The sequence below is a fragment of the Halichoerus grypus genome, chromosome 5, assembly GCF_964656455.1.
Source record: "Halichoerus grypus chromosome 5, mHalGry1.hap1.1, whole genome shotgun sequence".
Taxonomy (NCBI): Eukaryota; Metazoa; Chordata; class Mammalia; order Carnivora; family Phocidae; genus Halichoerus; species Halichoerus grypus.
In genome coordinates, this window is record NC_135716.1 from 145,699,907 (window position 1) to 145,720,983 (window position 21,077).

Genomic DNA, 21,077 nt, shown 5'->3' on the forward strand with positions numbered 1-21,077 from the left:
GAGTAAATGGCTGTGTTACTCTTATTACTGTGTTTTGATTCCAGGCCCTCTCTCCCACATACAGCAATTTAACATTTTATTTTATTTATTATTATTATTCTTTTTTTTAAAGATTTTTTTTATTTATTTGAGAGAGAGATAGCAAGAACAGGAGCACAAGCAGGGGGAGTAGGAGAGGGAGAAGCAGGCTCCCGCCGAGCAGGGAGCCCGATGCGGGGCTCGATCCCAGGACCCTGGGATCATGACCTGAGCCAAAGGCAGATGCTCAACGACTGAGCCACCCAGGCGCCCCTACAATTTAACATTTTAGAATAAGGAAGGCGGTCTGCATAGAGAGGGAAAGGGATTTGGGAGCACGTCCCCATTTTTGTGCTCCCCCACTGTGTCTCTGCCCCTAGCTAGCTGCGGTTTCTCCAGGCTCTCTTTCCTTCTGGTTCTGGGATTTGTGTCTCTCAAATACGGCTGGGAGTCACGGTAGGAAAGCCTGGGACATTTGCCTATTCAAAGTGGCATTTCAGTTCTAATTATAGCTCACTTGATTGGGGATGGCTTCTGACCCACCTTCAGGCATCCTGTGGGAGGGGTACGGTGTGGGGAAGGGGAGGTTGGTTCAAGGTGCGTGGGTGGCAACTTTAGGTACTGCTTATTGAAAATGGGAATTTATTCATCATTTTAGAACCTTTCCACTGGAAGGGGGACCTTACGGATGAACCAAGTGAAGTGCCCCTTCCTACTGTAGATAAGGAAGTGGAGGCCCAGAGGTTTTCTGAGGCCCAGAGGCAAGCTAGAGGCTGACCAGCTAGGAGTACTTCACCTGAGCCCATGGGAAGGAGCTGGGCGTGACTGCCCCCTGACATGATGGGGTGGCCCCATGCCATGCTTCCTGGGCAGCAGCCGGACACGAGGAGCCCCACCGCCTGAGGCTCTGGCCCTCCTGGAGCTGGCCGTCCCCATCTGGAGGTCGTCTGCCCTTAAGCATCACATGTCCTGACACGGCAGATGTCCTCGCTCACTAAGCAGCCATCAGACACTTTCATTCTTTTACTCGACAGACATTTTTCTTTTTATTAATTTGTGAACTCATAAATTAGAGAACGCCAGTGGATTGGATTTCTGGGGCAGGATTCTCTGGGAGTTGATAATGCCTACAGCCACTCCGGCATGCCATTCCAGGCCCTTGCCGACTCTGGAGGATTCCTGGTGTCTGAGAGACGGTAGGCTTCTTCACGCCTGCCTCTCAGGACCTCGGGGATACTTGTTGGCCAGGGCATTCCTCGGGGCGTCTTTCTTGGAGAGAGGCTCCATCATGGTGGGCCCTGTGGACTGTGATCCCGTGCACCCCCGGGGGATGAGACCAGGGCCCTGCCAGCCCCTTACATTAGCATTTCGTGAGATGAAACAGCGGCAACTGGTTTCTGAGTGTGTTCCAGGCTCTGAGTGTTGAGCTTTCCATGTTTCCTCATTTAAACAAGCTACCAACTCTAGGAGATTACGTAGCCCCATTTTCAGATGGAGCCTTGGTGCAGAGAGATTGACTGGCCGAAGGACCTGCATCTTAGTAGATGGGTTTGGACCCACGTGTGCCCAGCTCCAAAACTCATTCATGCTCTTTCTCCTGCATTGTGCTGCCTGGGGGCCTTTGGCTTCAGTTGTCCTGAATGTGGACATCAGGCAGCCATGTGGCAGACCCTACCTGAGTAAAGGCCCAGTGAGCCTCCTTCCTCTGGCGAACCCTCTCCAGCCCGGAGGTGCCGGGGGCACCAACAGGGCCTGCTTTTCTCATGGGCAGTGGTTACGTGTGGTAAGTTAGGCTGTGTGTTTGGACATAAGAGACCTGGGCTAGAAGTCCAGCTTGGCCTCTCTCCACAAGACTTTGAGCAAACACCTTACCCTCTCTGGGCTTGGCTCGCCTCATCTGTAAAATGGAGGTAGTCACAGCACTCCCCTCCCTCATGAGGAGATCCTGCATATAGTGCTTACCCAGACCAGCTCCCCAGGACTAGGCAGTGAGGAGGCCTGACCCTGGAGCCTGCAAAGTGAGGTTCCCATTCTAGCTTCGGGGAAGAGCCGTATGACAGCAGAGATGGTCAGGTTCTAGGAGAGAGGGGTGGTTGGGACACCTGGCATCCAGTAGCCTAGGCGGTCCCTTCCCCTCTTTGGACCTCTGTCTCTTGTCACTATAGTGGGTGCTCCTCGATGTGACCTCTTGTGTCCTCACCTTCCAGGATGGTGCCTTGGCTCTTTGAGGGTAGGAAGGCTGGTGTCAGGCATTGCTGAATCCTCCAGAGCCTGTAATTAGAGCTGTCTATTTAAGGACATGGCAAATGTCTTATTAATTATAAAGAAAGGAAGCAGACGGATTGTTTAATCATTGTCCTTGCTGAAAGGTTATGCAATTAACTATATAAATATTCATTAACAGTTCAAGCGGCTGCCTGCTGTGCTGGGGTCTGCAGAACCAGGCCCCAAGAGGTGGGGAGGACGGTCAAGGGCCATTTCAGTCACCTGGGCTTTTGGGTGTAGAGTTTGGGGCTGGTTCAGGCTACTTCTCTACCCCCAGGAGCATGCAGGGCAGGTTCAGTCAGAGGAACCTGGACTCTGCCTCTCACTTGCTGTGCATCTTTGGACCAGTTCCTTGGTCTCTCTGAGCCTGTTTCCTCCTCTGTCAAATGCAGTGCTCACCTGAAGGACTGCTGCCCTGCTCTGCTCCGGGGTACTGCTGTGATGATCTCTGGAGTTGGCACGTGTAGCCTGGGAGGTTGCAGGCCGCGTGGGAAATGGAGTGGCCTGACACACTGTGGGTGCTCAGTAATATGGCTTCCTCCCAACTCCCCCGTGAAGTTCCGTTTCCTGAGGCCTGGCTCAAGGATAGATGATCACCTTGTCCCTCTGTCTCATTGCTCTCAGGAGCTTGAAGGCATACAGAAGACCTCTATCACTCTTATGGAAGTGAATTTGAAAGAGATGAAATACTCTGTATCTTTTAGACTTGCAGAATGTTAACCCAGTGATTCTCAGATGGGGTGTGCGGGAATCACCCAGGGGTTGAGGGGAGTTACTGAAATGCAGGTTCCTGGGCTGTGCCCTCAAAGTCTGGATGCAGTCTACTATGAGCCGGGCCCAGGAACCTGCATTCCAGCAGCCCCCATAGCCCACCCTGCAGTCAGGAGTCTGGGAAACACTAGTTGGCTTCAGCATCCTCATGTGCTTCCGGGGGTCCTGCGGTGTGCGGGTGATAGAGGGGCTCTGGAAGGGCCCCACCTCCCAGCAGCCAGACCTCCTTCACCACCCTGCACTATGGCCCCAAGGCTGCCTGATGTCCACATTCAGGACAACTAAAGCCTCAAAAGGTCTTGGAGAGTCCGCACTCTCATGGGCTCTATGCAACAGTTATTTGTGAAGGGGAATGTCTAAAAAATGAATCCCATGAATCCTGTATTCCCAGTGGTTGCCTCCTGTTTCACGAAATGTATTCCTAGGGAGAACTCTGGGGTCCCAGGTACTTCTCTCCCTTGGCATAGTAGTGTCTTGGGGGCCCTGCCTCCAACACCTGCCCCCTGCCCCATCTTACCCCTTTTCTCCATCTCTTGTGCCCTGCCATCCCATCTATGAAAGTCAGAGAAGGGGAAACTGGTCTGAGATGAGGGGGCAAAATTGAGGGGGAGGCATGAGTGACCCCCCCCCACTGGCAGGTGCATCAGACTGAGCCACCTGCCTGTGTGTGGCGTCAGACACAGCGGACTTTGAGTCCTCACTCGGTTCTTAGCGGCTGTGTGACTAGCACCCAGTGCTTACCGCCGGGTCTCGTACCCGGCAGCACTCAGTAGATACTCACTGAGTGAATAAACAAATCCTCATCTGTTCATTTGGAGAATTACAGTGGATAGTGAGCACTGGGCTGGGCGTTCTTCTAAAGGCCTTCCAGACATTAACTTAGGGAATAGTATCATTCCCACTCTGTTGGCACCAAGATGAGGACTGTTGACTAAGGTCACATAGCCAGTGAGTGACCAAATCCATGCCCAGGAAGCCAGGTTCTAGAGCCCCTGCCCTCGACCTCCAAGCTGGAGGCCTCGACATAATCCTCATCCTGCCGGGCAGTTGTGCAGATTAAGTATCTAGCTCTGTGCCTGGCACATCTGAGCGACGACTGAGTTTACACCCTGGAAGGTAGCAGGGAGCCAGCCGCAGAGGTCTGAAATGTGTCTGTCACAGGTGGGTCTGTCACGTGGGTCATCCTGGGCCGCTCAGGATGAGAGCTGTCCCCAGCCCTGATCAGGGATCTCATTCTTTCTTCCAAATTGAGAATCAGCCCTGGGGCTCTAGGCCCCTGATTGAGTCAGCCTCTGATTGCCGCTGCAGTAATTATAGCTGTGTGGTCCCGCTGGGCCCTGCTGCACGCACAGCACCGCTCTCTACAGCGGACTCGGCACCATCGCTGGGGGCGGGGACAGCAGGGGGCGGGGCATACCTGGGCAGCTGCTGCGGCCTTGGTGAGCCCTCCACATCCACACGTTCAGATCATGGAGTCACTGATGTGCCAAACTGAGGCCCGACTGGGGCGTATTTCACCCCAGGGCACACGGCGGAGAAATGGCAGAGAAGCATGCAGGGCATGGCAATTTTGTGTTGCTGGAGCTCAAAGGGGATGTTTGGAGGGCGGGAGGTGGGGCTGGTGAGGCAGACAGGGCGGGCTGGATCGAGGAGGAGCTTGAGTGCCAGGGACCAAGGGCCCATGAAAGGGCGTTAGGCAGGGAGTGGTGAGAATGTAGGATTCCGAGGGTCTTAGGGGCAGACAGAGGCTGCTTCTCAGATGAAGAAACTGGGACCCGGGGCAGGGAGGCCCTGACGGATTCCCAGGGCCTCAGGCCGGGTGGCTGGAGTCCAGCGGGATGACTGGTTGGCGCCATGCCCCGTGTCCTCCTTGGCTAAGCCATGCGCGTGTGTCTGTCTCCGCAGCCAAGCAGGTGTGTCCTGCAGAGAAGCTGAGCTGTGGACCTGCCAGCCACAAGTGTGTGCCCGCCTCGTGGCGCTGCGACGGGGAGAAGGACTGCGAAAGTGGAGCGGACGAGGCCGGCTGTGCCACCTGTGAGTCGGGTTAGGTCCCAGGGTCTGCAGGGTGGTCAGGCAGCCTCGGGGAGCAGTAGCCCCTTCCGGGAGGGGCCTTCTCTCGGGGCTCGGGGGGTGGAGAGCAAAGGGTAACGATCAGGACACTAGTAACGGCCAGGCGCTCTGGAGAGACATTTCCTGCTTTCATCCTCACAACCACCGCACGAGCAGCCATTCTCATCCCCATTTTATGGGTGAGGAAACTGAGGCTCAGACAAGCGAGGAAAAGCGCCCAAGGCTGAGTGGTGGAACTGAGATTCAAACCCGGCTCTGGACAGCCAAGCCCAGGAGTATTTTTACCATATCTGACATCTGCTCATCCATCCCATCCGTCTCCACCGACCCCCGAGCAAGGGCAGGGGGCCAGGGCCGGGCCTTGGGGAGTAATGGGGGCCTCCCCGGCCAGGGTGCTGGAGGGGGTGGGGGAGGGGCAGACTCCTGAAGTGTGAAGGACGTCTGATGCTGAAATCTCAGACTCGAGCATGAAAGTCACAGGGCGGGAAGACCCCCAGCAGCCTCAGCAGGAACAGATGGAACTGGTCACTGGGGCAGTTCCACATCACTGAGCTTCAAACACAGGATTATCTCCTTCTCCGGGAGCAGGCCAGCAGGTCCGGGGCCAGTGGGGCTATGCAATTGGATGGACACCTACTGTGTGCCAGGCCTGGAGCCAGGCTCTGGAAGGGATGATGAGGTGAATCCTACACGCTCCTTCCTCCGGGAGCTCATGATTAATAGGAGAGACAGACTGGCTGTCGATAACTAGGCTGCAAGGCTGGGCTGAGATATGGGTGGTTTGGGGTATTATGGGGTATTGTGTGGGCTTTTGCCAGGCACTCACCCACCACTGCCTCCCACCGCACTCCCTCCTCCAGCCTCTATATTTACATCCTATCCATCCTCCCTGGCCCAGGGGAAATGCCATCTCTCCGGAGGCTTCTGAGTCACACAGCACTCTAGATTCCAAGTCTGGAGTTCTGATGTGTCTGAAGCAGGAAGCATCTGGGTATGGGGGGAGATCCTGGCCGGCAGTTTCAAAGCCCTAGTGATGGCACTGGCTTGTTTCCTCAGCTGTGATAATTTTGCGAGGCTTCGATGGCCAATGAGAATCCTCTTCCCTCCTTACTCCCCCCCCCACCCCATAATCAGATGCTTCCTCAGCTCTAAGGGCCATCAGCCGCTATTGCATGGGGTGGGAGTATCTCTAACTAGGCCGTGTGGTGGCAGGCATGTTCCTCATTAATTATGCGAGACAGGGGAGGGTGGTTCGAAGGTCTTACTGGACGTCTCTGCTACAGCTCCCAACCACCTGGGCAGAGGAGAAAGAATTCTTCCTTCTCTCCCTCCCCAGAGCTGCTTCCAGTTGGGAGTGCTGGGAGTGGGGTCTCTGGATGCAGGTCTGAGAATATGGCTCTTGAAGCTATTGTCAACTTTAAAGCCTCAGGGAGAGCTCAGTATAAGGAAGTGACTTAGTGAGTCCTTCCCCCCAGACACATGCAAGCTGAGTCTGGCAGGAAAGTGAGGAGCTAATCTAGGCATCTGCGTGATCTTGAGGGGCAGACATCACAAGGTAGTGTGTGCTTTCCCCACCAGTGCCCCAACATCCCAAAAGCCCAGAAGGGGGGAAAATGCAGCTGTCAGAAACTTGATAGAGCTGTCAGCAACACATGATGAGCTGCCTACATTGTGAAACTGAAGACATCATTCTATTTTATGTTCAATAACAATGAAAAATGACATTTTTCTATCAGAAAATAAAAACAGACTCTTGGCGCCCCCACATGGAAAGATCTGGTGCTGCCGCCACCACGTTAACCCAAGGCTGCAGCCCCCAGGCCTATCCATGGCCTTGGTGTAAGGAATGAAGAAGGGAGGAGATGAGGAGGTCACTGCTCTGCTCTGATAACTGCCTACACTCCAGGAAAGGAGGAGCAAACCAGAAAGCTGAGAGGGGTCAGAGTAGGAGGGAAGAGCCCCAAACCTGGGCTCTGGTTCTGTGTGACTCTGGGCAAGTTGCTCCTCTCTGGGCCTCAGTTTCCCCATCTATAAACTAGCAGTTGGGCTGGTGGTCTCCAAAGCCCTCCCAGCCTCTGAGCTGAGTTGCTCACTAGAGAGAGGAAACCCAGGGCCCCAGGAAGGGCCACTGACCTGTGCCCTTGACTACTGCACATGCCCACCCCCGCTGGCCCTGCACCCATTCACTCCACACCCGCCCCCTGCAGGGACCTCTGTGCCAGGCCCTCTGGTCGAAGCTGGGTCTCAGAGCCGGTCCCCATGCAGTAGTCGTGAGGGAGACAGGACATGAGACCCAGACACTTGAGCATGCTGTGAAGGGCACACAGAAGGAGAACAGAGGGAGAGGGAGGCTTCCCAAGTAGGAGCGCGTACAGTGTGTTATAAAAGAGGTGGACTTCGGGCCCCTGAAGGATGAGAACTCGTCACTGCGAAATGCAGAGACAGTGGTGGGCAGGAAGAGACAGGAGGTGGGCAGAGGGGAAGAGCTTGGGTGAAGGCCTGGAGGTGAGGAGGTGGGCGAATGGTCTAGTACGGGTGAAGCCGGGGTGTGCGCGGCCGAGGTGTTCGGGTAGGGCAGTGGCTCCGTGCCAGTGGCCTTGGGCGCCAGACCAGGGGACTGAGCCGGGATGGTGTGGGCACATGGGGGTGGGGCAGGGCCAGAGCCGTGCCCTCAGGAAACAGCCCCAGACGTCGTGCCTTGGGGAAGGGTCGGTGTCCCGGCTGGTATCATTTCCTGGGAGCATCACAAGGCCCTTGGAGACAGGCAGCTCCCCGCCGCAATGCTGGCCGCCGCGGGGCGGGAATGCTCGCTCCCAGTGAGGCTGCGAGGCTCAGGGAGGGGCAGGCGCGTCGCCCCAGGTCCCCCTGCATGGCCCCGGATCGGAAGTCCCCCGCCCCCCGCAGGGCGCCTGCGGCCCGAGGGCGAGGCTCAGGGCCCCCGCAGCAGGGCCGACCGGCTCTCTGTCCCGCGCAGTGTGCGCCCCGCACGAGTTCCAGTGCAGCAACCGCTCCTGCCTGGCCGCCGTGTTCGTGTGCGACGGCGACGACGACTGCGGCGACGGCAGCGACGAGCGCGGCTGCGCCGACCCGGCCTGCGGGCCCCGCGAGTTCCGCTGCGGCGGCGGCGGCGCCTGCATCCCCGAGCGCTGGGTCTGCGACCGCCAGTTCGACTGCGAGGACCGCTCGGACGAGGCGGCCGAGCTGTGCGGCCGCGCGGGCCCCGGGGCCACCGCCGCGCCCGCCGCCTGCGCCGCCGCCGCCCAGTTCGCCTGCCGCAGCGGCGAGTGCGTGCACCTGGGCTGGCGCTGCGACGGCGACCGCGACTGCAAGGACAAGTCGGACGAGGCCGACTGCCGTAAGCCCCCGCCGCCCTGTGCACCCCATGCCGCGCGGCCCCGCCGTCCTGGTTACCTGGGTTACGGTGGGACGCGGGCTTGGGGAAGGTGGAGCCCTCGGTTGGAGGTCCCCAGGCTCCTAAGTTGCGCAGCTCAGGTCTGAACCCAGAGGCCCAGGGTCTTCTCCGGTCCCGCCCTCCCTGTCCTGCCTCCCACCCCCTGCTCTTGCCCATTTCAGGCATTCACCTGCTAGCCCCAGTGCCAGAGACCTAGGTAGGCTCAGGAGTTGCCCCTGCCCTTCATACCTGCTGGGCCTGCTTGTCCTTCATGGCCTCAATCCTCCCAGCTGGGCTGGGTCTCTCCCCCTGGGCTACCCTGAGCCACCCTCTCCTACAGCACAGCCTATGCTGTGATGTCATCTGTTCATTCCTCAACCTCCCTTGGGCCCCTTGAGCTCCTAGAGGATGAGGAGCCTCCCAGTAGTTTCTGGGTTCTCCACGTCCCACATAGTGCCCGGCATGCAGATGGTGCTCAGGAAGGGTTTGCTGAAGGGATGAAGTCGTTAAGTAATGAGCACCAACACTCAAAAGAAGGCCATGGGTCTGTTGTGGGCAGGTGGCCCTGGGGAGAGGCGGTGGATGAGAAAACAGGAGACCTGAGTTTCAGTCCTGGCTCTGCCAGCCAGATTGCTGTGTGATCCTGGGTGAGGCCTTCCCCCTCTCTGAGCTTCAGTCTCCCTATCTGTACACTGGAAGTGCCTTGGCCAGGTGTCCTCTGAGGACTCCCAAGCTCAGCCACTGGTTCTGTTCTTGCTGAGGGTGGATATGGGCTGGGGCTGGGGACTGCGCGAGGAGAGCTGTCCCAACACCACATTGGTCATGACCCTCCCTCTTTGCCCTCTCCTGGCAGCTCTGGGGACCTGCCGTGGGGACGAGTTCCAGTGTGGGGATGGGACTTGTGTCCCTACGATCAAGCGCTGCAACCAGGAACAGGACTGTCCGGACGGGAGTGACGAAGCTGGCTGCCTGCAGGGTGCGTGGGGTTGGAGGCAGAGGGGCGACACCCTCCCTGAGAGAGCCCTGAGCTCTCCCGGCTCCAGGGAGAGCAGAGTTCGGAGAGGTCTCCCCTTGGTCCCTAGGATGTGTCTTCCCCCAGAGCATCACTTGCCCCTAAATTACCCAGATTTACTCCCTGCGGTCCTCCTGGCCCCAGAACAGGATTTTAAAGGACTTTGCAAAAGCTAAAAGAGGCCTAGGGGGACATGAAAAGGCACTGCAGGAAGTCCATCCCCACCATTTGTCCACGCCCAAGCCTCCGAGTGGCTTCCTTCCCAGCGTAAGCTGAGCCTCCGTCCCCAGGGAACCCCCTTCATTCTCAGATGACTCTCTGGTCATCACTCCCCACCTGCAGGAGCCAGGACCCTGACCATAGGTCATCTGGGGAAATGGATAAAAGGTTGGGCAGTGAGGTGGCCTCCCCTATGCAGGGCCTCTAGGGCACAGGTGCCCCTCAGATGGTCAGTCCAGTCCCCGGGGTCTCTGTAGGGCTCCTGTTTTTCTCTCTCAGGGCCCAGTACTGCCAGATCAGGCACAGACCACCCCCACCCCCCGCCTCGCCCAGCTAGATGATGCTTGGGTATCCTGATTATCCCTGGGGTCCTGCCCTTCTGAGAGCAGAGCTCCCACCAGCCCTGTATTCACCTGTCTGTCCTGGGTCCTCTAGAGACTAGTGGGGACTGGGGCTGGAGCTCGGCTCGCCTCCCATGGACCTAGACCAGCCTAGCCCTCCCTGCCCAAGGTCTCACAGGTCCTGTCCACTCTCTTGTCCGGCCCGACAGAGTCAACATGTGAGGGTCCCCGCAGATTTCAGTGTAAGAGTGGCGAGTGCGTGGACGGCGGGAAAGTGTGTGACGCTCAGAGAGACTGCCGGGACTGGTCGGATGAGCCTCTGAAAGAGTGTGGTACAGTACCTGTCTCCTTCTGGCTGCTGGACTGACCCCCCCCCCAGCCCCCTCCTGGCATCTGGGCCGAGGCCCATGCCTGCCCCTCTGCACACATTCTGCTCTGACCCTCTCTCTGGACTCGTGCGCTGTCCTGTGGCCTCAGGCGGGACTCTGCCTCTGGGGCCTCATTCTGCATCTCTACAAATCGAGCTGCCTTTCCTTTCCAACCCAGACGCTCAATTATGCTTCCTCTCACAAACTCGGCCTCTCCTCCTCACTCCTTCCACATTCAGACCTCTGAGTGTGTGCTCCCTCTGAAACTTTCCTCCTCAGTGATTTCTGCCTTGCTGACCTAGCCAGGGCCCTGGCCTCTGAGGCTTCCAGCCCCCTGCAGGAATCCCTGCAGAGGGAGAGGTAGGGGACAGCAGGCAGGTAGCCAAGTGAGGTACATCCCAAGGTCTGCCTTACCCTCACTCAGGCCTGGCCTGAGCCAGGTGGCCTTGGGATGCATCTCACTTGGCTACCTGCCTGCTACCCTCTATCCCCAAGGAGCTTGGACTTTCTGGGAGACAAGACTTATAGGCTGGGCACGAGTAAGGGGTGGAATGAGTCAGCTATCCTAATGGCTAGAGCTGTCAGGGTGGGTTCCAGGCTAAAAAGAACGGGAGAGTCTGGGCTGTGGGTGAGGTGGGCATCCCACAGAACATGCTGGAAACCCAGTGTGGGCTCCAGGAAGGTTCATTTCTGAGCTCAGGGGTTTGGACAGAGAATTCCTGGGAGGACAGAGCCTAGATCAAACCCTACCTTCCTGACAGACCCGTTTTCACTCAGCACCTCCCCTCCTGGGCACTCCAGGGAGTTTCATTCTCTAGAACTCCCCAGAAGCAGCATGTCTCCACCCCTGCTGGAGATTTTAAAATTGATTTTAAAAGGAAGAGTGGTTGGGTGAAGGTCACTCAGGCTGCACCTGAGCTGGCAGGACAGACACTCCTCTTGGGCCCTCCTGCTCTCTCAGAGGCCCTGCCGGGAAGAGTCCCAGAGGAAGGAACCCGGGCAAAAGAGGATAGGGAAGTGGGAGCAACTGAGCCTAGCCCCCCACCCCACCCAGATTTGGAGTTAGCCAGGGACTGCTAACCTACTAAATCTCTTCTTTTTGGTCTTTTGCACAACACACCTAAGAGCAGTATGTGTGCATGTATTTGTGTCTCTGTGTGGGGGAGAGGCCAAAGTCTGTGTCCATGGCTCCTCCTCTGAGTAAGGCAAGGGAACCTCTAGTCATGTCTCTGTGGGTCCCTGCATCCGTGTGAACGTGTCTGTGGAGTCCACGGGCCTGCCGCTGCCTCCGCACGTCTGCTGGTGTGTGTGAGCATGCATGCAGGGACGCGCATGTGCTGGGGAGAGTGACTCTGCCCCTTCCTTCCATGGCAGCCTCTGGACCACCAGCCCCCTCCTCCCCTGCAAGCACCCAGCAGAATCACCTCCAGGCTAGATGAATTGGGAAGGCCCAGGGGATCCCCTCCGGCCTCTGCCTTGGTGCTGGCCTTCCAGAGCAGAGTCAACAAGGTCCGGACCCACTCTCATTCTCTCGCCCGGACTTACCTCCGCACTAGAGGACTCTGTGCTTTTCTCTTTCAGAGAAACCTGAGCCACTTCGAGCTCTCCCTTTTCCCTTTTCAGAGCCATCCTACATGTGCTAGTCTGTCAAGTGCTCAGTAAATACAGCTGTTGAGTTGCTGCTACCTACAGGGGGTCGGGGGTGGCAGTGAGTGGTGCATGAATGAGGCGGTGAGTGAGTGGTGAGCAGGTGGATGGATGGCACTGAGGGAATAATACAGTAAGGAGAGGTCAGGGAAGGCGTGGAGTGACAGAAGATTCCTGGAGGTGGTGCCCCACAGAGAGCCCTTCAAAGCTGCCGTGGCTCAACCCATCCCAGGGGACTCTGGGCTGAGTCCCCCCCCCCCCCCCCCCGCCAGACCCTCCAGTCATGGGGTTGCTGTGATCTTGTTCTTTCAGTTCCACCAGCATCCTGGGGAAACAGGAGGAGGCCCAGGGGTAAAGGGGAATCATCCTTCTGCATGGCTCAGGCTGTAGGTGGGGCACCCACAGCTGTGCATGGCCTGGGGTGGGCCGCTCAGACCAGCTATGTGCATGGCCACAGCTTGCTTAGCTCAGCTCTGCTTGGCTTGTCTGGAGTGGCGGTGCATGAGCCCGGTGGGTAGAAGGGTGGCAGGGCACCTTCTCTTGGCTTGCAGAATTAACCTGTGATTCCAAAGCCCAGAAGATGCTGTGAGAACATGGTGAGCCTTGGTGCTGGCCTCCATAACCTCCCCTAGGACTCTGCCAGAGGGGGCGAGGGAGCGGAGGATGGGGAGACCAGATGAGCTCCTGGCGTCCCTTCAGCCCCTGCAGCAGTTGGTACTCCCAGGACCAGGCCTGTGACTGAGTGTAGGAAGAGGGACAGGTGCTGAGAGGGGAGAAGGTGGAAATAATCCATCATATTCCGTGGTAGGAGAGAACTGACCGAGCAGCAGCTCTGTGTAGAAAAAGGCTGGGGTCTTAGATAACCACAAGCTCAGTGGGGACAGCCTTTGTTGTTCAGACTCCCTCTGGGCAACAGCAGACTAGCCCTGGGCCCTGTCCAGGGAGGGACATGTGTCCAGAGGAAGGCACTTGAATGGCAGGGCACCAGAAATCAGCACCTTAAGGAGATTCTGAGGGAGCCATCAGACTCTGGCCAACCCCACCCAGCAGAGAAGAGGGAGCAGAAGCTTTAGGAAGGCCAGTCTAGTGAGGAAAGCTCTCCTAAGAAGGAAGGGGGCTCCTAGAGGCTGTAGATGTTTAAGCAAGGGCATTTCAGAAGGGTTTCTTAACGTATCCTGAGGGTTGGGGGTGGTCCCCGCACGACGAGGTCACGAGGAAGGAGGAGGTGAGACCCGTGTTTGTGAAAGGAGAGACCTTAGGCGGCCTAACTGTCTCCAGCCTCCAGGTAGACAGAGCCCTGACCTGGGAGACAAAGGACCTGAGTTCCACTCTGTCCCTGTCTTTGTGTCCGGCCTGGAGCCTCCTCTTGCCCAGTCACCTGGTTACTGACGCCGCGGCTCAGCATCCTGGCTCTGTGGGGGTCCTGCTGCCCTGAGTCTCTGCTTCAGCTCTAGGCCCAACCCCTGTCCTGCCCCCACCCTGGCCCGGGCTCCTGGACCCTCAGGAGCCTGTGTCCCTCCCCAGGGCTGAACGAGTGTCTGCACAACAATGGTGGCTGCTCCCACATCTGCACAGACCTCAAGATCGGCTTTGAGTGCACATGCCCAGCAGGCTACCAGCTCCTAGACCAGAAGACCTGCGGCGGTGAGACCCTCCCCTCACTGCCCCCCACACCCCCCAAACAGAGGCGGAGCGCCCTGCCGGTTCTGACCTGTGTTGCGCCCCCCACAGACATTGACGAGTGTGAGGACCCCGATGCCTGCAGCCAGATCTGTGTCAACTACAAGGGCTACTTTAAGTGCGAGTGCCACCCTGGCTACGAGATGGACACGCTGACCAAGAACTGCAAGGCTGTTGGTATGGGCACCCCAAGGTGGGGGGCACGGGGGCAGCCCCGAGGGGACACAGAAAGCAGCCTGCTGCCACCTATGTGCGGAGCAGATGGGTATACGGGTGCACGCGCGCGCACACACACACGAAGCACTCAGACTCTAAGTATACCTCATACACACAGCACATTGCACACGAATGCCCGCACAGACCCTGCCCAGAGCCACCCGGGATTGCAGAGATGGCACATGCAGCACGCGCAGCGTACAGACGCACACTGGCCCGTGCAGACGACGCACACAGCACAGGTAGTCCCCGTGGAGCGCGTGACGTGCGCAGGCCGACACGTTGTTGTAGGCACGGGGCATTCGGCAGTAAGCAAAGCAGACACGGATCCCTGTGTGCCCTCACGGGACTTACATCCTGGTGGATGGGACAGACAAGAAATCTGATCAATAAGTAAAATAGAGAGCATGGCAGATGGTGGTCATGGTTAAGGAGGAATACAACGTGGGGAAGGGGAGAGGGAAGTCTGGGGCGCGGGGTGGCAGGCAGGGCCACGGTTTTAGATGGAGCGGTCAAGGAATGACCTTCATGAGAGGAGGTGAAGGAAGGAGCCGTGCAGTTATCTGCAAGAGCCACATTTCAGGCCAAAGGGACAGCAAGTGCAAAGGCCCTACAGCCAGAGCGTGTGTGGTGTGTTCGGATGACAGCGTGGAAGCCGGCGTGGCTGGGGCAAGGAGCATAGGAGATGAAGTCAGTGAGGTGACTCCGGGCCGATCACAGGGCCTTCTAGACCGTTGTAAGGGCTGACTCTCGATTTCACCCCAAGTCAGGGGGAAGCCTTGGAGGGTTTTGAGTAGGGGAGGGGTGTGCTGTGCCTTCCATTTCCACAGGCTTCCTATGGCTGCTGTGCTGGGAGGAGGCTGTAGGGGGCACGGCAGGGAGCAGGGAAACCATTGAAGAGGTTTTGGGCCATAACCCAGAAGAGATGGTGGCTTGGACCAGGGTGTTGCAGTGCGAACAGTGCAAAGCAGACAGACTGGACATACTCTGAAGCTCAAGACTTATTCTGAAGCAACGGGATTCACATACCAATTGAATGTGGGATGTGAGAGTTAAAAAAAAAAAAATCAAAGATGACTGCAAGGTTTTTGGCCAAACCACTGGGGAAACAGGATTGCTATTTATGGAGCTGGGAAAGATGGTGCGAGAAGCAGGGTTGGGAGAACAGTACATTGATTTGGGCATGCTGAGTTTCCAAGAAAGCTGTTCTGACATCCGAGCGGAGGTAGTGAGGAGGCAGCTGGACGTACGAGTCTGGAGCTCAGATGCACACATACAATGCGCAGTGTGCGGATTGTAACAGGACAGCGGCCGCAGTAAGGGACACGAAGCCTGCAAACCCCAAAACATACCCCAACTGTGCCAGACGCAACACGTTAGCGCCTCACGCGCCACATGCAGCCTGTTCTCGCCGCCCCCCACTCCCCCACGTGGGGCGCGTGTCATCCACACCCGGATTATGTGCGTGCAGTGGAGACAACCCACAACTGCCCTGTAATCGCAAGGCCCGCAGAGGAACATCTAAAGTGCAGTCACACAAAAATCCCAACCATCCGCACACTGGGTTCCAATCACAGACCTCTCTCAGTAGAAACGGCCTCAAGATACCCTGTAACCCAGCTCTTGGCTTCCGGAGGATAGTGTCGCTGCTCTCGTTTTGGGATGAGGAAAATGGCACAGTCAGGGGCAGGGCTTTGAAGTCGGCTCTCCTTTCTCCTTCCTGCACCCGGAGTTCTGTTTCTCTGGACTCTCTGAGGGTATCACGTCCTCCCCTCCCCCCCCCGACCCATCACCACACACAGGGCACAGGCCATCACCTACCCGGCCCCCAGGGAACTCATTAGCCTGGCATAGATGCACAGTGACAGGGACCAGGTGGCCTGCTGAAGTGTCAGCTGGAAAACGGGGAAAAGGCCCATGCGGCTCCAGGTACGGGTATTGGTACCTGAGGGTAGCCCCGTACATCTAACACCAGGCTGGAGGAGTGAAACCGGAGTTAAGTGCTGGTCCCTCACAGGCCTCTGGGGTAGTGACCCTCATACTGAGTAGCCAGGAATGTCTCGGTCACTAGTGATCTCCTAAAATATCCTCCTAAGTCTAAAAACGACTTGTGTGTGCATGGGTAGTCGTGTGTTGTCTCCATTGTGCGTATATAATCTGTGCTGTATATCGCACATATCCCATCCCTGCCACTGTTTCAGAGTCAAGGGCAAACTCTGCACCCAGCTCCCAGGACCCTTCCTGATCCCTGCCAGCCTCTGAAGCTTCATCTGTTGTCATGTCCCCAAACACATTCCGCATAAACTAAAGCCTCAGTCTTCAGGGAGAGGAGTCTGAGCCTGCGTCTTCTCTTTTAAACCTCACCCTAGTTCTGATGTTCGTCCTCGCACTCCAACCTCAGTCCCCTTTCTAAAACACTTAATGCTCACATGGCCCCTTCGTGAACTATTGCAGTGGAGCCCTAAGCAGGGGAGTTGGGGAGCAGTGCATTCTAGGTAGAGGGGACCACTTGAGCAAAGGCCTGGGGCAGCCAGGCCCCGCCGTGGCTAGGTCATAATAGATGGTCTGGTGGCTGGAGTCAAGGTGTGTTAGGGGTGAGTGGTGAGGCTAGGCAGGGAGCTTGGGGTCACACCACAGAAGGCCTTCAGTGTAAGCCTAGGAGGAAATAGGGGGAGTGTGTGTCTAGTAAAAAGAATACAGATCCTTCCATTATATATGGTACTTTGCATCTTAAGCCCCGCCTTTTGCACTGACCCGTTCTCTCAACTTTCCCGCGTGCTAGCTGGCAGAAGCCCGTCGCTGATCTTCACCAACCGGCATGAAGTGCGGAGGATAGACCTGGTGAAGCGGGACTACTCGCGCCTCATCCCCATGCTCAAGAACGTCGTGGCACTGGATGTCGAAGTTGCCACCAATCGCATCTACTGGTGTGACCTCTCCTACCGCAAGATCTACAGGTGAGCAGTGGCAGGTGTCCCGCAGCCAGGCCTGGGCGGGGGCGGGGGCCTGGGGGGGGGGCCCTCTGGGCCCCCTCCACCTCCAGGATCCCCAGGGCACAGATGGGGACTTGCGAAAGGACGCAGGATCACAGGGGATATGGAACTGCCAGGCCTTCTCCTACCCCGGGGCTGGCCGAGGCCCAGAGCTCTGTGGGGAGAGCAGCTTTGAGCCCACACCCCTGGGCTCTGACTGACCTCTGGCGGCCCGGCAGGGCAGTGCAAGACACAGGAACCATTCCCCCGGGCCAGGAAGGAAAAAGCTCTGGCTTCGGTGAGGACATTTGAAGCAGCCCATGTATCTGTGTGTTGGATCCTGGGGATGACTCAGTCAAAGATGACTCAGACCTGTCACTCATAACATAGTGACATCTATTATGCTGATCCTGAGAGAAAAGTACAGAGGGGGCCTCCTACCCAATCTGGGGTGTCAGGAAGCTCTTCCTGGATGGCACTGTCCCCGGTCCAGCCCTTTACTTTGTCTGACACCATAGGCAGTGGACTTCGGCTCTCCAGAAGGTCCCTCACACACACAAGGAGGTCCTCCCATAGGTCTTTCTCAAATCCCACAAGCCTGCCTCCCTATCCGGGCCCCTTTTTGGATGTCATGTCCTTTCTTTGTCCTGAGATCCATGTGGCAGGACTGCCAATGACTAGGCATGGGGTAGACTGTTAAAAGAATGATGGGATGGATGAATGGATGGATGGATGGATGGATGGATGGATGGAGGCAGATACACCAAATGCTACTCCCTGACAGCTAGAAGCATACCACACCCCCAACGCACAGACACGTACTCAGTTTGCACTCACACACAGAAGCAGCTAGAGCCATATCTGCCCCACTGTTATGCCTGGAAGAGGCAGGATTTGATGACAGACTGGGTATGGGGCCGAAGGAGGTGCATTCTGGGAGTTTCAGATTTCCAGCTTGGGAGATTGTGTGGCTGGTGCTACCATTCTGTGAGTTGGGAGCAGTGGATCGGGTGGGGTGTTGGCCATTCGGGCTGGCTGAGGGGAGGGGAATGGGGGTGGGCAGTTTGGGACACGTTGAGTTCAAGGTGTCTATGGGACATCCAAGGGTGCCAGTTAGCTTTACAGTCTGGAGCTTAAGAGAGTGGTCAGGATGGGAGAGTCAGAGTTATGGGTGGCAGTGGGCACTGTGGATCTCATCAACCAGAGGGAGGACGTGGGGGAGGAGAGAGCCTTGGGAAAAACAGCATTTGGGAGACAGAAAGTCCTGGTAGTATTACCTCCTGAGTGTCCGCTGTGTTCTCAGCCCCTTCTCTCCGTTCTCACTGACACAGCCTTTCTGCAGACACTCTTCATCCCTCGCCCAGCTGCTGTAATGACCCCCGAGCCAGTCTCCCTGCCTCCATTCCTCCCCTTCCAGTGCATCAGTGCCACAGTGATCCAGCATGCCTTTCTGACCGTGACCTGTCACCTGCTCAGTCACTCCCTCCAGAATAAAATCCTGACTGCCTAGCATGGCCTGCAGCCCCTGCCTACACTTACTTCCAGTCTGTATCCCACATACTCAGCTCTGCCCCCACCGAATGCCTCACTGTTCCAGAACACACACCTCTGGACACTCGCACATGCCATTCCTTCCGCTTTCTGTTCCTTGTGCTCCTGGTGAGCTAGTCTTTTCCGGACTCAACTACAGAGCCTCCTCCAGCCCTCCAGAATAATGGAGTCTCCGTTTCTTGGCTGCTAGAGTCTCTGATGCTTTCCGTAATCACGTTGTACTGTGATTCCCTGGCTATAAATCCCTGTCCCCCACTAAACTGAGCTCCTCCAGTCCAGGGGCTGTGGCAGATTCAAGCCTGTATGCTTGCCCCTGGTGGCCCAGGAACTAGCCAAGTTCCTCTAAAATCCACTGCCATGGCCTAGAGGGGAGGGGGCGCTGGGGGAAGGGTGCCCAGGCAGGTCCAGATGGACCCATGGGTAGAACACCTGCCCCATGGCCAACTCTGGTTGCTCCTAGCGCCTACATGGACAAGGCCAGCGACCCGGCAGAGCAGGAGGTCCTCATGGATGAGCAGCTGCACTCTCCGGAGGGCCTGGCGGTGGACTGGGTCCACAAGCACATCTACTGGACTGACTCAGGCAACAAGACCATCTCTGTGGCCACAATTGATGGCGGCCGCCGCTGCACTCTCTTCAGCCGTGACCTCAGTGAACCCCGGGCCATCGCAGTCGACCCCCTGAGAGGGTGAGTGTCCCCACCCAAACTTCCCATTCTCCCTGAGTAGGCACTCAGTCCTCCTGTGTCTGTCATAAGAGCTATCTTGAGGACTTTGGAAGGCCCTGGGCCACTCAGACGGCCCAAGGGAAGAAAGTCTGTGTGGGCCCCTCAGACTGTTAACCCCTGACCAAGGGCTCTTTGGGCACTGGTCACCAGGGTTCTCCTGGACTCTGCCACTCACTCATCATATCATAGAATCAGTGCATCACAGAGCAGAGTCGGGCTCTCGAGATTGCCTAGTAAAAGCTCCTGGGGCTGGACAGGGAGCTCGTTATTTCCCACACAGGCCGTTTCATTTCAGGGCAGCTCTGTCTATTAGAGAGTGTTCAGGATTTTTTTTTTTTCTCAGATCCCCAAATCTGCCTAACTTTGACTTTCTCCATTGGCCTCTGGAGTTACATCAAATATGTCTACTCCCTGCCCCGCAGGACAGCCAGCAAGATAATGAGGACCAAGAGGGACCGGGTCTGCTCTGCTCCAGGCTGCCCACCCCTGGGCCCTCAGTCTCTGGGCCCCTCACCACCCAGGCTGCCCGGCTCTGGCCACACCTCCATTTTGGGGGTAGTGATTCTGAACAGAGCAGGCCCCCTCCCTCCCTTCCTCAGGAGGGATGTCCCAGGAAGGCATGGTTTTTCAGCAGCTGTAGTCATATTAAGTTTACCAGGATCACTAGCGTCTTCCTATTACTGTTTCTTTCATTGTAAACGGGGATAAGAAAACCTTTTTCTTCCAGTGAGGGCGGCCGGGGGCCACGGTGGCACCTGACAGAACGCGTGAGGCCTTGGGCAGGGACTGACAGCTGCGCTTTAATGAGCCCGCACAGGAGCGCCCAGCATGGGACCAGGCACCCTACTGATGCTGAGTCGTCTCACTTAACCCCCACTTCAGCCCTGCTCCCTGTGTGTCCCCCCACACGTGGTTTCACCCAGCCCATCTCCAGCCCAGTGGATCTGTCCGAGTCCCAGCAGGAAACCCACTGCACACCCTAATTCAGATCATTTGAGAAGGCCTCACAAGGGGACTGTTTACAGAGGAGTGGGTGAGGTCTGATGCACTGTCCCTACCAGTGTGCCCTTAGCAGCCCTAGGCCTGAGGGGCAGGAGCAGCGAGGGGTACCCGGGTTGGGAAGGAAAGAGGAGCATCTTCAGAGCAGTAGCCAGCCGGAGGCAACTTTGTAGAGAGGAGTCTGGAACAACCCTGACCTCAGTCTCTCCTTCCTCCTGCTGAGACATTTCGCTGAATGCAACGGAAAGTCAGAAGGCTAGGGAGCCAAGCCCGTTGATGTGGTTCACACATGGGTCAGGTATTTGGTGTACAGAGCAGAATGGGGATGGGTGGAGAGCAAGTCCACGGCTGCTAACAGAACCACTCAGCCCCCCAGCCCCAGGTCAGCCTTGGCCTGACAGCAGGTCTCAGCAGAGGCAGTTTTAGAGAGAATGAAGCCTCCAGGCTTTAGAGTTCAGCTTGCATTTGTATATAAATTTGAAGGTTGGCCCCACTACTTATTAACAGCGTGATCTGAGGGAAGTCAACCCCTCTGAGCCACAATTTACTCATCTATAAAATAGAACTAATTACACTCTCCAGGGGCTGTGGTAGGGCTAGAATGAAAACATTATTTTGTCCAACAAATACTAAATAAGAGCCTGTTCTGGGTCACACATGAGCTACCTGCCAGGTACACAATGAGGAAACAAGACAGACAGCCTGCCCTCAGTGGAGCTTACAGCCTAGTGGGGACAATAGATAGTAAAATACACCACACCACCCAAATGCACACAGAAATAACTGATTGTATAAGTGGTAGGAAGGCAAGAACGGGTGCTTTCAGAGAT

The 21,077-nt window shown here is 56.9% G+C and overlaps 1 protein-coding gene across 9 annotated transcripts in view; it reads left to right on the plus strand.

The window, feature by feature from the left end:
• LRP8 (LDL receptor related protein 8) overlaps nucleotides 1–21,077 on the plus strand; it is a 78,254-nt gene that overhangs the window by 38,381 nt on the left and 18,796 nt on the right. For 2 of the 9 annotated variants that reach the window (XM_036075236.2, XM_078073128.1), the window contains exons 4-11: nucleotides 4,960–5,088; nucleotides 8,099–8,479; nucleotides 9,369–9,491; nucleotides 10,297–10,419; nucleotides 13,627–13,746; nucleotides 13,834–13,959; nucleotides 16,781–16,955; nucleotides 18,982–19,209. In XM_036075236.2, coding sequence (XP_035931129.2) covers nucleotides 4,960–5,088; nucleotides 8,099–8,479; nucleotides 9,369–9,491; nucleotides 10,297–10,419; nucleotides 13,627–13,746; nucleotides 13,834–13,959; nucleotides 16,781–16,955; nucleotides 18,982–19,209 — 1,405 coding nt within the window. Of the gene's footprint in view, nucleotides 1–4,959; nucleotides 5,089–8,098; nucleotides 8,480–9,368; nucleotides 9,492–10,296; nucleotides 10,420–12,414; nucleotides 12,454–13,626; nucleotides 13,747–13,833; nucleotides 13,960–16,780; nucleotides 16,956–18,981; nucleotides 19,210–21,077 lie in introns of all 9 variants that reach the window. The other 7 variants (XM_078073127.1, XM_078073130.1, XM_078073133.1 and 4 more) reach the window with 5 other exon arrangements.